At 53.6% G+C, this 12,929-nt stretch overlaps 1 protein-coding gene across 2 annotated transcripts; it reads right to left on the reverse strand.

Annotated features, from left to right (window-relative positions):
• Positions 1-37: 37 nt before the first annotated feature.
• ARHGEF15 (Rho guanine nucleotide exchange factor 15) lies at positions 38-11,021 on the reverse strand. 2 transcript variants are annotated; one of them, XM_037028225.1, is made up of 17 exons: positions 10,914-11,021; positions 10,371-10,406; positions 8,306-8,967; positions 7,623-7,955; positions 7,325-7,379; positions 6,407-6,465; positions 6,114-6,325; positions 5,855-6,015; positions 5,579-5,731; positions 5,309-5,438; positions 3,939-4,013; positions 3,742-3,834; positions 3,495-3,655; positions 3,251-3,403; positions 3,015-3,097; positions 2,800-2,904; positions 38-2,035 (listed from the first exon to the last, which is right to left on the reverse strand). In XM_037028225.1, the coding sequence occupies exons 3-17, from the start codon at positions 8,916-8,918 to the stop codon at positions 1,884-1,886; spliced, it is 2,538 nt and encodes an 845-aa protein (XP_036884120.1). In that variant the 5' UTR covers positions 8,919-8,967; positions 10,371-10,406; positions 10,914-11,021; the 3' UTR covers positions 38-1,883. The 2 variants fall into 2 exon arrangements, with proteins under 2 accessions (XP_036884120.1, XP_036884121.1); XM_037028226.1 differs by lacking the exon at positions 10,371-10,406.
• Positions 11,022-12,929: the final 1,908 nt, after the last annotated feature.

A 12,929-nucleotide genomic window follows, 5' to 3' on the forward strand; every position in this document is an offset into this window, starting at 1 on the left:
GGTGTAGAATTGATTAAATTAAACACAGAGATGCTTGATTGGTCAGGAAAAGACCTTTATTGTCAACTGACTGCTCTTTTTGTTCTGCTCTCTGCATCTTTATATCCTGCTGGAGCTCCAGCCATAACTGGCCCTGCCCTGTTTTCTTCCCCAGCCTGTAGGAGCCCCCACCCCAGCCGCTGCAAATGCACCCCCAGCACAGCCTTGGATCCTTGTGTAGTTCTAAAGTGGGCCAACACACTGGGGCCTTGCACCTAGTCTCCAAGCCCTGCTCCCAGCAAAACCAATCTCTGCTCTCAAAGAATTCCTTTCTAATCAGCCCTGCCCACCTTATAAAGACACATTTGGAAATCACTGCTTCTTTAAGCACACAGTACCCTGAAGAGCCTCAATACAGCTCCACCAACATTTATTGAAGGGTTTCTCATATGCCAGGCACTGTGCTAGGTGAATCTCCAAAGTCATGGGCATGCCAAATGCTGGTGCCTTTCTCCTTGTGAGTCTCCTAGAGTCCCTGCACCTCTTGTGGTCGGCATGACAGTTTCTGTCCTGGGCAAGCTGCTATGAATGAGCTGAAGGGAAGGTGTGGTGGCTTAGCTCAGGAAAGACCTTGTGCCAGGCCTGGGCTCCACTTGCCAGCAACTGTCTGCTCTACTCTCTTGGTCCCTTGCCTCTTGGCATCATGCAGGAGCAGTTTTTCTTCTGGAAGCAGACCCCCTGGATGGGGTTGGGCAGCAACACTGCTCTCCATTCTCTGCCACTGCTTGGCTCCACGTTTCTATGAGAGGACCGGATGAAGGCAAGAAAGTCCAGGAGGCTCACCAGATGTCCCATGATCCACAGCTTCTGTTTCTTCACCCAAACTCGGGGTCCAGAGCCGGTCTGAAGTCCAAGGCTGAGGCTGGGCGCCTGATGATAGTTCGGTTGGGGGTTTCCAGGCAGAGATTATGGACACCAAGCTTTGGGGCAAGGAGAAGGGATTGTGAGCTTCAGGGGGCCTCGGGCCCCAGCTACTGGCCATCTTTAGTTCCTTGGGCTCCTCTGCCAGGCTGCTTGTCTGCTCCATAACATGAGCTTCTAATTGTCAGGGACTCTGGCCTCTAAGAGACCCAGATCCCAGGATGCTCATCTCCAGTTCCGGCCTCTGGCTGCCAAGCCACACTCAGCTCATTCCCCTCTGGCCCTCAGACCTGCAGTCTTTCTCAGAGAGAATAATAGTTAACATGGGGGCTGGGGGAAGAAACAGGCCACTCAGTCATCTGGGAGGGGGCAAAATCACACACACACCACATTCAACGAAGACATGCACACATGCACACACTCACAGACTCTCTGGATTCTTCTAGAAGAGAAAGTGGCCTGAGAGGACAAATGAGGCACCCTGAGAATGGAATCTAATACTTTCTAGGCTCAAAGGGCAGTACTGTTTGTCGCTGTAGAACCAAGCAGGGTCACTTCTGAGCTCTTGGGTCCAGATCACCATCTGCTGAGGCTGCATGGGTCCCTGCTCTTTGCTGTTAGGTATCTCAATCCTAACCCTAACCCTAACCCTAATCTCCAATGCGGCCCTTTTTAACTGCGTCCATCTACCTTCATTTTCCTAGGCTGTGGGTATAGTGGGGATACTCACTGGCCAGAGGCTCAGCCAGCTCAACACCTATTAACAGCTCTGCACTAAGCCTTTGTCTCTATTGGCAACACACTCAAACCACCCTTGTTCTGCCGGCTCAGACAACCATGTTCTCATTGGCTGCCTTGTCATGAAGCTTGGTCCCTATTGGTTGCCACTAGAGGTAGTGTTTCCACTGACAGCGAATCCAAGAGATGGATGAGCTTTGCCACACTGCCAGCTGTCCCAGCCTGTGCCCCCTCTGAAGCCTGCATTAAGGTTGGGGAGCACTGGGGGTTCCTGAAGAGGGCCCAACAGCCTCAAGGAGCCTCTGGTGCTGGCGAAGGTGCCTTCTCCTTTCATGCTCCCCTGTGACTTCACACACCAGCTGGGCAGGGAAGGCCCCAGGAAGCCCCTTCAGCCAGCCTGGAAAAAGAGAGACAGGGGCCTGAGTGGAGCCAGGGCAGGACACAGGTCAAAAGGGAAAGGAGGCACACGGGGCCTAATGCCTGAGGGTCACGGTGAGTGTAGGAATTAGTAGAGAAGCCTGGAGCATTGGTAGAAATGTCACTGGAGGTGGAGGTCACAATAATGTCAAAGTTGGTCAGGGTCACTCCTCAATCAAGTCCTGCAATGGCTGTTCATCTCACTCAGAGCAAGAGCCAGAATCCGTATGGGGACCCACATGATCTGGTCCCTGTTATCTCTATGACCTCATCTGCTTCTCTCCCTTCTCCTCACTCCCTCTAGCCACACTCAACCCCTTACTGCTTCCTCAAACACGCCAACCACAGTGCCTTTGCACTGACTCTTGCCACTGACTGGAGCATCCTTCCTAGGTGCCACATGCCTAAATTCCTCACCTCCATCAGGTTATTGCTGACATGGTGTCTCCTCATCAAGGTCCACCTCACCCTCCCTATTTACTTGTAACCCACCCAACCCTGGGACTCCTGGCCTCCTTGACTCTGCCCCACTCTTGTTTTTCCATAGCATTTATCACCTTCAGACGCGCTACATATAATTTACTTATTTAATCTTATTTACTCTTTATTGTTTCTCCTCCACTAGAATGTATGCTTGCGCAGCACAGGAATATTTGTGTGTTTGGTTCACAGAGCCTAGAACAGAGAGTGGCACCTCATAGGTGCTTAATATTTACTGGGTGAAGAAATAAAAGAATCTCTCACCTTCAGGGCTCTTGTGCAGGTGCTTTGTGGGAGCCTGGGACACCGGACTCTGGGCCTCAGCCTTGGCTGGCATATAAGGCTCTGAACACAGATCCTGGGAACAGTCTGGTGGGGTTGGGTGACATTACAGTAGGATCAACACTCTTTTTAGCTTTGCCCCCAGACACCCCTTAAGACTCACTTTTCCTTCCCTCCACCCTCTAGAGGCTACTCACCACAGTCCTCATAGATGGTGTCTGGGGAACAAGGAAGGGGGCCCGGGGTGGGGAAAGCTCCCAGCCAGCGCTGCATGTCCGATCTGGTGAGACATAGGGAAGGCCACAACTGGCCCAGGAGCTCCTACTGGGGGTTGGGCAGGGGCCACAGAGGAGAGATATTGGGGAGGAGGGTGGTAGGCTCTGAGAGGTCGGGTGAAGGTCCCAAGGGCATTTCTAAAGGAGACACAACTCACAGGGACGAAGCTTGGAGTAGCCGGTGGGTGGGGCGGCCCTGGTGGTTGCTGAGAAGGGAGAGACGGAATGTAGGGGGTCCAGATGGGTCTGGAACCTGCTGGGCCTGGACTAGGGAGCGATGGGCATAGTCCAGAACCTGTAGTCGCTGCCCACTACCCAAGGAAGAGGAAGTTCAGAGAGAGAATAGAAGTCCAGCTGGGCTTCCCACTGCTACATGAGCTTCCCACCCTTCCTGGGACCCACCTCTTGGGCTGAGTGATGAGCAGCAGGTCACTAAAGAGCAGCAGGCAGAGGGGAGTGAAGCGGGGGCGTGAGGTGAAGAGCACGCCCCCCCTCCGGCACCCTAACTCCGTCAGTTCCCCCTGCAACTCCAGGCGCCTTGACCAGGAGACCAGGGGCAGGGCCTGGGAGGAAGCAGAGCGGAGGTTCTGGCTGTTTCATAATACCACCATGGGGAAAGGGAAGGTGGGGAGTCTGGGCAGAGACCAACCTTGACTTTGTGGAAGCGCAGCCTCTGGGTGAGCCGGATCAGCTCCTCAGTCTGCTTCATGCGTCCCACCTCAGCACTGCAACGCTCAATGATCTGGGTAAGGAGAGCTGAGTCACCACCCCTACTCCCTTCCACCCCTTCCCTCTCTCCCTGCCCCCTCTTCACCCACCCTGGCCTCAGCATACTCTCCTGCCCACCTTGCTGATAGCACCCAGGGCCTTCTGAGCATTCTCCTGGCGGCTGGACCCCTCCTCTGTCTGGTGCAGAATATTCTGAGGGCAAGGAAGAAGGGTGACTGGGCACCTGCTCTGCAGCCCTGGGATTCAGGGAGGCTGCAGCTCAGGGGACTCTTGTCTGGCTTGGAAATGCTCAGTTTAGGGTTCACAGGGCTGAGGAGCCAGCCTCAACAAGGCTGAAACCTCACCACTCACTATCTACCTAACTCTGAGCAAATCACATTACCTCTCTGAGCCTCAGTTTTTGCATCTGTCAAATGAGGACAATACCCACCTCGCATCGTTGTGAGCATTCAGCAAGGTAATACAATGTACTTAGCATAGTTCTTGGCACACAGTAAATGCCAAAAAGAAGATTGCTATTATTTAAATAATTATTAACCACAGCCATTAGTACAAACAATATATCACAGTGGTTAAGAGTGCCTGGATTTCAAGTTTGTCTCCATCAGTTATTATCTGGATAACCTGGGACACATTATTTAGCCTCTCTCTGCCTCAGTGTCCTCATCTATAAAGTGGAGTCAATAATAGTTTCTACCGTCATATAGCCATTGGTTGGGTTAAGTGGGTATATAGTACTTAGAATCATACCAAGAACAGAGCACTCAATAGCTGTTTGACTGTTCTGATTGTGATTATTTTGCCTATACTGGGGTGTATTAAACTGAATAAGATATAACAATGCTGATCATTTAGTTAGGAACTCTTCTCACTGAAGTCCCCAGATTGGGTGACCTGGTTTAAGGAGAAGTTTCTATTCTGCAATAGCAGAGTGTTTCTCAACTTTTTTTTTTATGGTGTCACTCTGCTAAGAAACGTTTTTAGAAATTTCAATAGCACAGATATGCTATATATCTTTTATATACTGTGGGCCTTTGAACTAGCACAATCATTAGAATATATAAGATTTTTTTACCCCCCCAAAGAATGAATTTTTGCCCACTTGGGGATGATATCAACCCTATTGAGGAGGTATGCAGTGAGAGATACAGCTGAGGAGACCTCAAAGACCACCCACCACATCCCCCCGAGACCTAGAGAGAGAGGAAGAGACTTGCCCAAGGTCAGTCAGCCAGTTAGTGGCACAGCCAAGTCTAGAACTCCTGTCTCTAGCCAGAGCCTCATTTCCTGCACCCAGATTGCTCTGGAGAACTTTGGGTAGCTCTAGGTGGGGCTTGGTGGGTCCTGAACTGAGAGGCCCAGACTAGGAGGTCTGATTTAGGGGAGTCCTGTATTTGTGGTGGGGTGGGAAACAGTGATGGCCAGGCAGGAGGGCCCGGGAAGGGTACTCCTATGGAGTCAACGGAAAAGACCCCCGGCAGTGGTACCTGCAGCAGCATGCGGAGCCGTGTAATGCGCTGAAAGGGCAGCAGCAAGAAGGATGGCAGTGGAAGCCGCTCACACTTGGGGAGGCTCTGCAGCCGACGCAGCTCCATGGAGAAGCGCACATTTGTGTCCCTGCAGAGGTAGGCCCAGTCCAGGCCACTGGTATCTGCCTTGGGGGCCCTCATCCCCCAGGCTGCCCTGGCCTGGACCCCAACTCCGCTCCCAGCTTTCCCTCACACACATGGCCTGGCCCCCACCTCTGGGACACTCACATAAGGCGGCTGTAGGTCTCCTCCTGATACTGCTGGTTCCGCACATAATCCACATACACCGAGAAAGGACCCACGGCATGGGCATGCACTATGTCACAAAGGTCGTTGATACGGGGGGAAGAGCGTACACGGGACAGTAACGTCCCTAGAAACCTGACGGAGTGGGGGAACAAGCAATGATGGGGGAGGAGAGCCAGGTCTCCTGGCTTCTTGAGGCGCTAAGGGGTGCTCAGGAGCCTGAGGCCTGGTTTGCTGAGAGGACAGGACCCCACTGACCGCTCACTGACTTCCTGGACTCTCTGCACATTGGAGAAGAGGGTGTGGTGATCCCGGGGGGTGAGCGTGTCCCGGAGAGCCTGGCTCAGCACAAAGGTGTCAGTCAGCAGCCGCAGGGAGCGCAGGTAGGAGGCCTCAGATGTCACCACCTCAAACAGGCTCTGAGATGAAGGACAGAGTGGTAGTGGAAAGCCCAATTTCCAGCCCTCCCAGGATCCAGGTCACGCTTCTGCCCTTGGCCAGACCCCAGGTATGTCACCTCCTGCATGCGCTTCTCATGGGCGCTGAGAGTGTCCAGGAGGCCACTGGCTCGCACAGCTGGAAGCTCCTGCCACAGGGTGTTTCGAGGTCCAGGGGGCCGGGGGAAGGTGGGAGCTTCTCCGGGAGTGGTTGGAGAGGGGCTGCCATCCTCACTGACCCCCCACAGCTCCTCTGACAGCACGGCTGCTCGGTAGGTCTGGTACAGAGGTTCTGGAGAGCCAAGGTGGCACATCAGGGGGGCTCAGTGCCCCAGAGTCCTTCCCCCAGCTGATGGTCACAGCAGGGACTCACCATCCTGCAGGGGCAGCTCCCAGTTCTGACCCTTCAGCTCCTCAGGCCCCTCCTCATCCCTGTGGAGAGAAAAAGGGATGGAGTCCCCCAGAGCCACCCTCGTCGCATGCCTCCAGGGGTGCCGGTCACACGATTGTGTAAGGTTGTTTGTAGGGACTCTGGCGGCTCCCCAGACCAAACCCATTTTTTTTATGTGTCTGTTATATGGGAGGCCCTGAACTAAGCAGGCTCCCTCTACCCCTGTTATCTCAACTACTGTGTACTGGGGACTTCCGAGTCTTCATCTCCAGCCCTCTCATGTAGAAATCGCCCCGCTGTCCAAAAGGTCCATCTGCACCTCAGTGAGACTCAACACGATCAAACCCAAACCCAAACACCTGCAGCTCGGTCTTTGCTGTTCTGGCTATCAGCACCACCACATACCCATTCACCCAAGCTAAAAACCCAGGAGAATAAACATCAGTAAATGTTTGTTGGATAAATGAATGGGCTCATACTAACTCTGCTAATGGTAGTGGATCTAAGATCATTAGTAAGCCTGGGTGACATGGAAGAAATGTTTGTGGTTGCCAAATAGTCTTGCAGACAATACCTGCAATAGAGGCTTAGGGTGGGGGAGCTAAAATGGAGCACTTACTAGGGGACCAGCTCTTTTCCAATGCTACACCCAACAACTCTATGAAGTAGCTGGTATGCTCACCCCATGTTGCAGATGAGGACTCTGAGTCCTGGAAAGGTTAGGTGACGTGTATAAGGTCACACAGCAATAAGGAACAGAGCTGGGATTAGAAACCAGGGCCACTTGTCTCTAGAACCCCAGACCTTCTTCATTCCGACTTTGGGGACATAGGTGACTTAACAGGACCTGAAGGTGAATCTACCCTCTGGCAGGAGTAAAGGGTGAGCCATGTTTGGTACCTGCCCTCCACGGTTGCTGGTGGGGCGTTCTGAGGAGCTTCGTCTGCTCTGTTTCCTGGAGAGAGAACCCAGAGTGGAGAGAACAAATCAGGACCCCCAGCAGAGATCGCTGCTGTAAAAACTACAATTCCCCTCAGCCCTAGAGCAGCAGCTGGTACTGGCAAAGGAACAAAAAAACAAACAAACAAACAAAAAAAACCCGCTCAGAGCCTATTGGGGGTTGTAGCTCATTTTTAAAATGCTTCATATCCACCTCTTCCCTCCCCATCCAAAGCATCCAGTGCCCCCGGCCCTGTACCTGTTTGGATTCCATCTTCAGAGGGCAGGTCGAGGACTGGCTGAGGGGGGTCCCCAGAGATGGTGGTATTCTGCCTGACCCGAGTGGGTTTCGGGGGTTTGAGTGGTGGCAGGAGTTTGCGCTCAGCAGTGGAGCGGTAGGATGTGAGAACCACTGAGTGGTGACTGGTGCTGGGAGGGTTGGGGCGGGAGCGGGAGGTCCGAAGGGGGGAGGCTCGGCAGGGGACCCTGGGGCCATCCTCACAGCCCCCGACAGGGACCCATCGCAGCTCTAGGCCTGGCCGGGCTACATGGCAGACACAGGGACAGCAGGGAGGGCAGGCCTGGGCAGCACCTAAGGGAGACAAGGTGTCCTAAGGCAAAGACCCTTAGGGCCTGGCCCCACCCTGCGCAGGCCACCTCCTTCTCCGTGACCCGCCCAGCTGCTGGAACATGGACCAGCCCCAGGCTTCTACTCTTCAACTCCGAACCTCCAAACTCCCAGAAATATGAACATCAGATTTGCCAAACCTAAAATTCATTTTTGAAAAAGTAGCCCCTGAAAGCAGAGTACTGAAGTTAAGTACTCTACTTGCAGGGGCTTTACTTTACTTTAAGTAAAGTTAAGCCCCAGCCTTAAAGAACTGAACATTAAAAAAAAAAAAAGACTGGATAGAGCCCATCCTAGCCTGGGGAAGTACTTACCCTGAGCGCCATTCTCCTGGGATCCCCTTCTGGTGAGGATGCCCTGGGGAGTCTCTCTCTCCCCATTCACATCCACTCCCCCTTGGGGAGCCGGCTCCAGGACATCAGCAGCCTGGCCCCTGCCTTCAGCCCCCCACTCAAACCTGCCAGCCAGTCTCCGCACGGTGCCTGGGGCAGAGGCAGAACCATCCTGGGCCGGGACCCGGGAGGCTGTGTGGGGCAGGGGCAGAGGTGTGGAGGGTGAGCCCGAGGGTTTAGGTGGGGGGGCTGGAGACCTAGGAGCAGGTTCTGGGGAGATGGAGCGCCGGGACACTGGACTAGGGGAGCTGGAAGGTGAATCCGGGGAAGTCTGGGAGTCAAGGCTGGCTTTAGAAGCTGAAGGGGGCAGAAGGGGAGGGGGCTTGAGGGAGGAGGCTGGGGGTTCCCAGAAGATGGGAGTGCACATTGGGGTTGGTACATCATTGGAGGTGACAGGAAGTTCTTGCGGAGAAGAGCCATTGTGGGAGGGGCCTGGGGACTGGGCAGCACGAGGTCTAGAGGGGGGACGGGGGCGGATGATCCGAGGGGGCTTCTGGGTAGGTGATGTTGCTACAGGAAGAGACTGTTCTGACATCTTCCTCTGAGCTCTTCAAAGGAGTGGGGTGCTCTGCTGGAGTCATCCCCTGAAGAAAAGGGAGGGAGGGAGAGAGACCCTGCGTGTCACCCATGACTGCTGTGAGTAGACTGAGTCCCCTGAGCAGAAACAGTTTGCAAGCAAATCAGCCATGATTTGGGATTCAGGAGGGAAGCCTGGTGCACTTCCTCTCCTTCCTTCTCGTTTGCAGCCTTCTCTCCTCACCTCTCACCCCTTCTTCTCATTCCTGAGACCCCATCCCCCTCTCCCCCAGGCAGCCTTTCTCAGCCCTCCCAGGCTCCCCTTCTCTCTGCCTTCTGGCTTCTGCTGCCACAGTCAGGTTGGAGGAATCCCTGAGGCTAGGGTGGGGGTGCTCTGGTAGAGACCCAAGTAGGGGGAGAGGGTACAAGAGAAGTGAATCAGGAAGGGGAATTTAGCTTGCCAGTATAGCCACTATGCATATGCTTGATGAATTGTGTTGTGTGTCTGTAACTGTGTTGTGAAGGTTTGTTAACTATGGTTTAAGTGTGTGTGTGCTGTTTCTACTGCTCTAGGAAAGGGGTGTTGTAGGATGTGTTTAAAGAGTGTATTGACTATGAGTTTATTGGATGGGTATGCAGTGGGGAAGTGGAGTACACAGTATACAGTGTGTGGTGGGAGAGGGGTTCGAGGGTTTGTGTGTGTTATGTGCTGTCTGTGTGGGAGTATGAGGAGTGTGTGTGTGTGCACACGCCCACGCCTGGGCTGTGAGGGACGCATCACTATTTCCCTGCTCCAACTGGCCCTCCGCCCCCCATTTCCCAGTTCCTCTCTCCGGACTCTCCCTTTCCGGGTTATTTTTAGTCTTCTTTTCCTGCCATGACGATTCCTGGAACCTCTGACCCCAAGAGACCAGGAGGCCCCGGACATGGTCTCTCCTGCCCCATCCTCTTATCCCTGCCTGCTATCTGGTCACAGAGAAACAGGCCCCAGTGGACACCTGGGTCCTGCCTGGATACCTGAAGGGTGGCGAGGGGACCAGACTGAAGGCAAGGACGAGTGGGGCCAGACGTGAGGACCTAGGCTTCACCGCTCTCCCTGGGAAGGTGGCCATGACCCTGAGAAGACTGCAGGGTCAGGGCTGGGAGACAGAGGCGCCCCCCAACTCCCTGCGGGGGGTCAGCAGGAGACTCAGACCCCTCCAGGCCCCAGAGTGGGTTCTTGAGGAAGGGTGTGGAGCAGGGGTTAGGGGATGTAGACTGTGAGTCTTGCAGTTCAATGGCCACCATATCCTAGCAGGAAGCCCCTTATCAAAATAAACCAGGCAGTGGCCTCGCCAGTTCCTCCCAGCTTTGCCCCACTCAGGGATCCCACCCCTCTTCTCAGGTACCTTTGTTTACTTCCTTTCCCACCCCCCCCCCCCCCCGTCTCAGGCCTGTCACAGGGACCCAGGTGTTGGGCCCAAGCACTCACCCTTGAGTCTTCTCCACTCTCAGTCACCTCCTAGGGCTGAGTGAGTAGGAGCAGGAAACAGGAATCGAATCCTCCTCCCAACCGGACACCCCCCCCCCAACCACACCACACTCCACATGCGCACACCGGAGCTCTGGAGCTCTGGAAGATGTGATAGGCTCGGTGTCCCAGGATTCGGAGGTTAACAGGGTCTGGGGAAAGGCTGAAACTTGGGCATGGACAGCAGGCTATTCTGTTGGTGTGTGTTCTGTCTGCATTGCTGCTCAGGTCGGGGCTCTGGGGGCTGGAAGTGGATGGGGTTGGGTGGAGGTGGGATGAAAACACCACAGGGCTGGACTGCTGGTAGGATACCTCGTATCAGCTAAGGGATGGTGTACGTTCTTCCACAGCGTGTCTGACTGTCTCTCCCACACCTCACCCGACAACCTGTCCCTTCAGCTTCCAACCTCTTCCCCTGGGTGTGAGCCAGCCACTATTTCACACCAAGGGACCCCTCCCCAGGTTCCCTCTCCCTGACTCTGCAGTAGTTCCCCCTGGATTTACCTTTATCGTTTTGGAAGCAGTTTCTATTTTCAGCCTGTCCTTCCTGCCCCGCGAAGCAAGGAGTGTGGGGCCAGGTCTCCCAGTGTCTCCTGTGTTTCTGGGGCGGGAACTGAGGACCCAGATTGAGATCTCCACAGAGGAAGCCAGTTCCTCGGCCCCACCCGGCCATTGTGTCAGGCAGGCGTGTGTGTGTGTGTGTGTGTGTGTGTGTGTGTGTGTGTGTAAAGGGATGGAGGGCAGGATGGGGGGGATGTGGAGGCAGGGAGGTGGGGAGGGAGATCTAGATATGTTTCCTTTAGGAGCTCCTGCCTGCTCACTGCTCTTAATCCCTGTCTCTCTGGTCCCAACCTCTGACTTTCCCTGTCCCACTGGGAGGCTTTGATTGGCCGGCAGTCAATAGAGGGTGAGGGGGTCAGGGGGGAGGAGCAGGAGAATGGTGGATAGGGGTCCTTCCCACCTCTAATTTGCTCTATGTTCGAAGACCTGAGTTCCGGGGCTGGGGATGTGTATCATAAAAACAACCGAGGGGGTGGAATGAGCCACACCCCCATCTGGGAAGTAGAGTAGTAGGAGGAAGATTCGAAGGGCAGTTATGAACTGCCAGGGCCTTTACCCACGCCCAGGTGCCTGTCAGTGCCAGACCTTCTCACACACACGCACACACACGCACACACACGCACACACCCCAAAGAAGACATGGGAATAAAAGTCAGAAAGCTAGGATAAATATATGTTTTAACCCCTTTTTCTTCAGAGTAAAAACCAAAGTCCTTCCAATGACCAGCAAGACCCTTTACTATCTTCCTTCTTCCCTACCTCTTCTCTCAAGCACAAGGCTGCCTCAAGGACTTTGTACTGGTGATGACTTCTGCCTGGAAACCTCCTTCCCGGGACACCCACATGAATGATTCCCTCACCTCTTTCGAGTCATTACTCAAAGATCACTTTCTCATTGAGGCCTGCTGCACCACTTTTTAAAGTTGCAGCCCTTGACCTGAGCAGGGCATGGTCCCGTACGCGAAAACACTGCTGGTTCCATCCCCGTCAGGACACATGCTTAGGCTACGAGTTTGATCCTGTTGGTGCACGTATGAGAGGCAATTATCGGTGTTTCTCTCTCACATTGATGCTTCCTTCCCTCTCTCTCTCTCCCTTCCCTTCTCTCTAAAATTAATAAATATGCTCTCAGGTGAGGGTAAAAATTGATATCTTTATAGTTAATTATATTTTACATTTGAAAGTGAGCTTTCTGGAGGCAGGATCTTTAACCCTTTTATTCACTGAAACATCCCAAAGTTCAGGAAAAGGGTCAGGCATACAATGGTGCTTAATATTTGGTTAATTGAACCAAATTGAATTGATCTTCCCCACAGTCCACTATTCCCCTGACTGTCCTTCCCTACTTTCCATAATTCTCTTGGTTCCACCAGCTTCCCAACACACACCCACACACACACAACCCAGGACCAGGCACCTAACCTCCCAGATCTCATGTCTAGATCATTTTGGGCTTCCTGGGAAGATAAATCTCTCTCAGAAAGTGCTTGAGAGACTCTATCAAGAAAGACACAGCCCTGCCCTGGCTGATGTGGCTTAGTGGTTTGAGTGCCAGCCTGTAAACCAAAGGGTCGCCGGTTTGATTCCTGGTCAGGGCACAAGGCTAGGTGGAGGGGCAAGTCCCCAGTAGGGGGCACATGAGAGGCAACCACACATTGATATTTGCCTCTCCCTTGGGAGATAAAATATCCCTTGGGATGTCTCTCCCTTTCTCCCTCCCTTCCCCTCTGTCTAAAAATAAAATTTAAAAAAAATATTTTTTAAAAAAAGAAAGACTGGCCAGTGTGGCTCAGTTGGTTGGAGTAGTGGAGGCTTGACTGTCTTTCTAAAAGCAACATTGTCCTTGGGGCCCTGGCTGGCATGGCTGTGGACAAGACGGTCACCAGTTCAATTTCCAGTCAGGGCACATGCCTGTTTTGCAGGCCAGGTCCCTGGTTGGGGGCAAACTGGGAGTGTGCT

This window comes from Sturnira hondurensis, unplaced genomic scaffold (genome assembly GCF_014824575.4).
Source record: "Sturnira hondurensis isolate 20B ecotype Veracruz unplaced genomic scaffold, ASM1482457v3 Scaffold0019835, whole genome shotgun sequence".
Classification (NCBI taxonomy): domain Eukaryota; kingdom Metazoa; phylum Chordata; class Mammalia; order Chiroptera; family Phyllostomidae; genus Sturnira; species Sturnira hondurensis.

Bases quoted from the DNA above. Each gene is read 5' to 3' on its own strand.
- ARHGEF15 (XM_037028226.1), bottom strand. From the start codon at position 8,918: ATGTCAGAACAGTCTCTTCCTGTAGCAACATCACCTACCCAGAAGCCC. The intron at 7,956-8,305 runs GTAAGTACTTCC...TGTCTCCCTTAG, and splicing joins CCAGGAGAATGGCGCTCAGG to GTGCTGCCCAGGCCTGCCCT. The intron at 3,835-3,938 runs GTGGGCAGGAGA...CTCCTTACCCAG, and splicing joins CCCTGGGTGCTATCAGCAAG to ATCATTGAGCGTTGCAGTGC.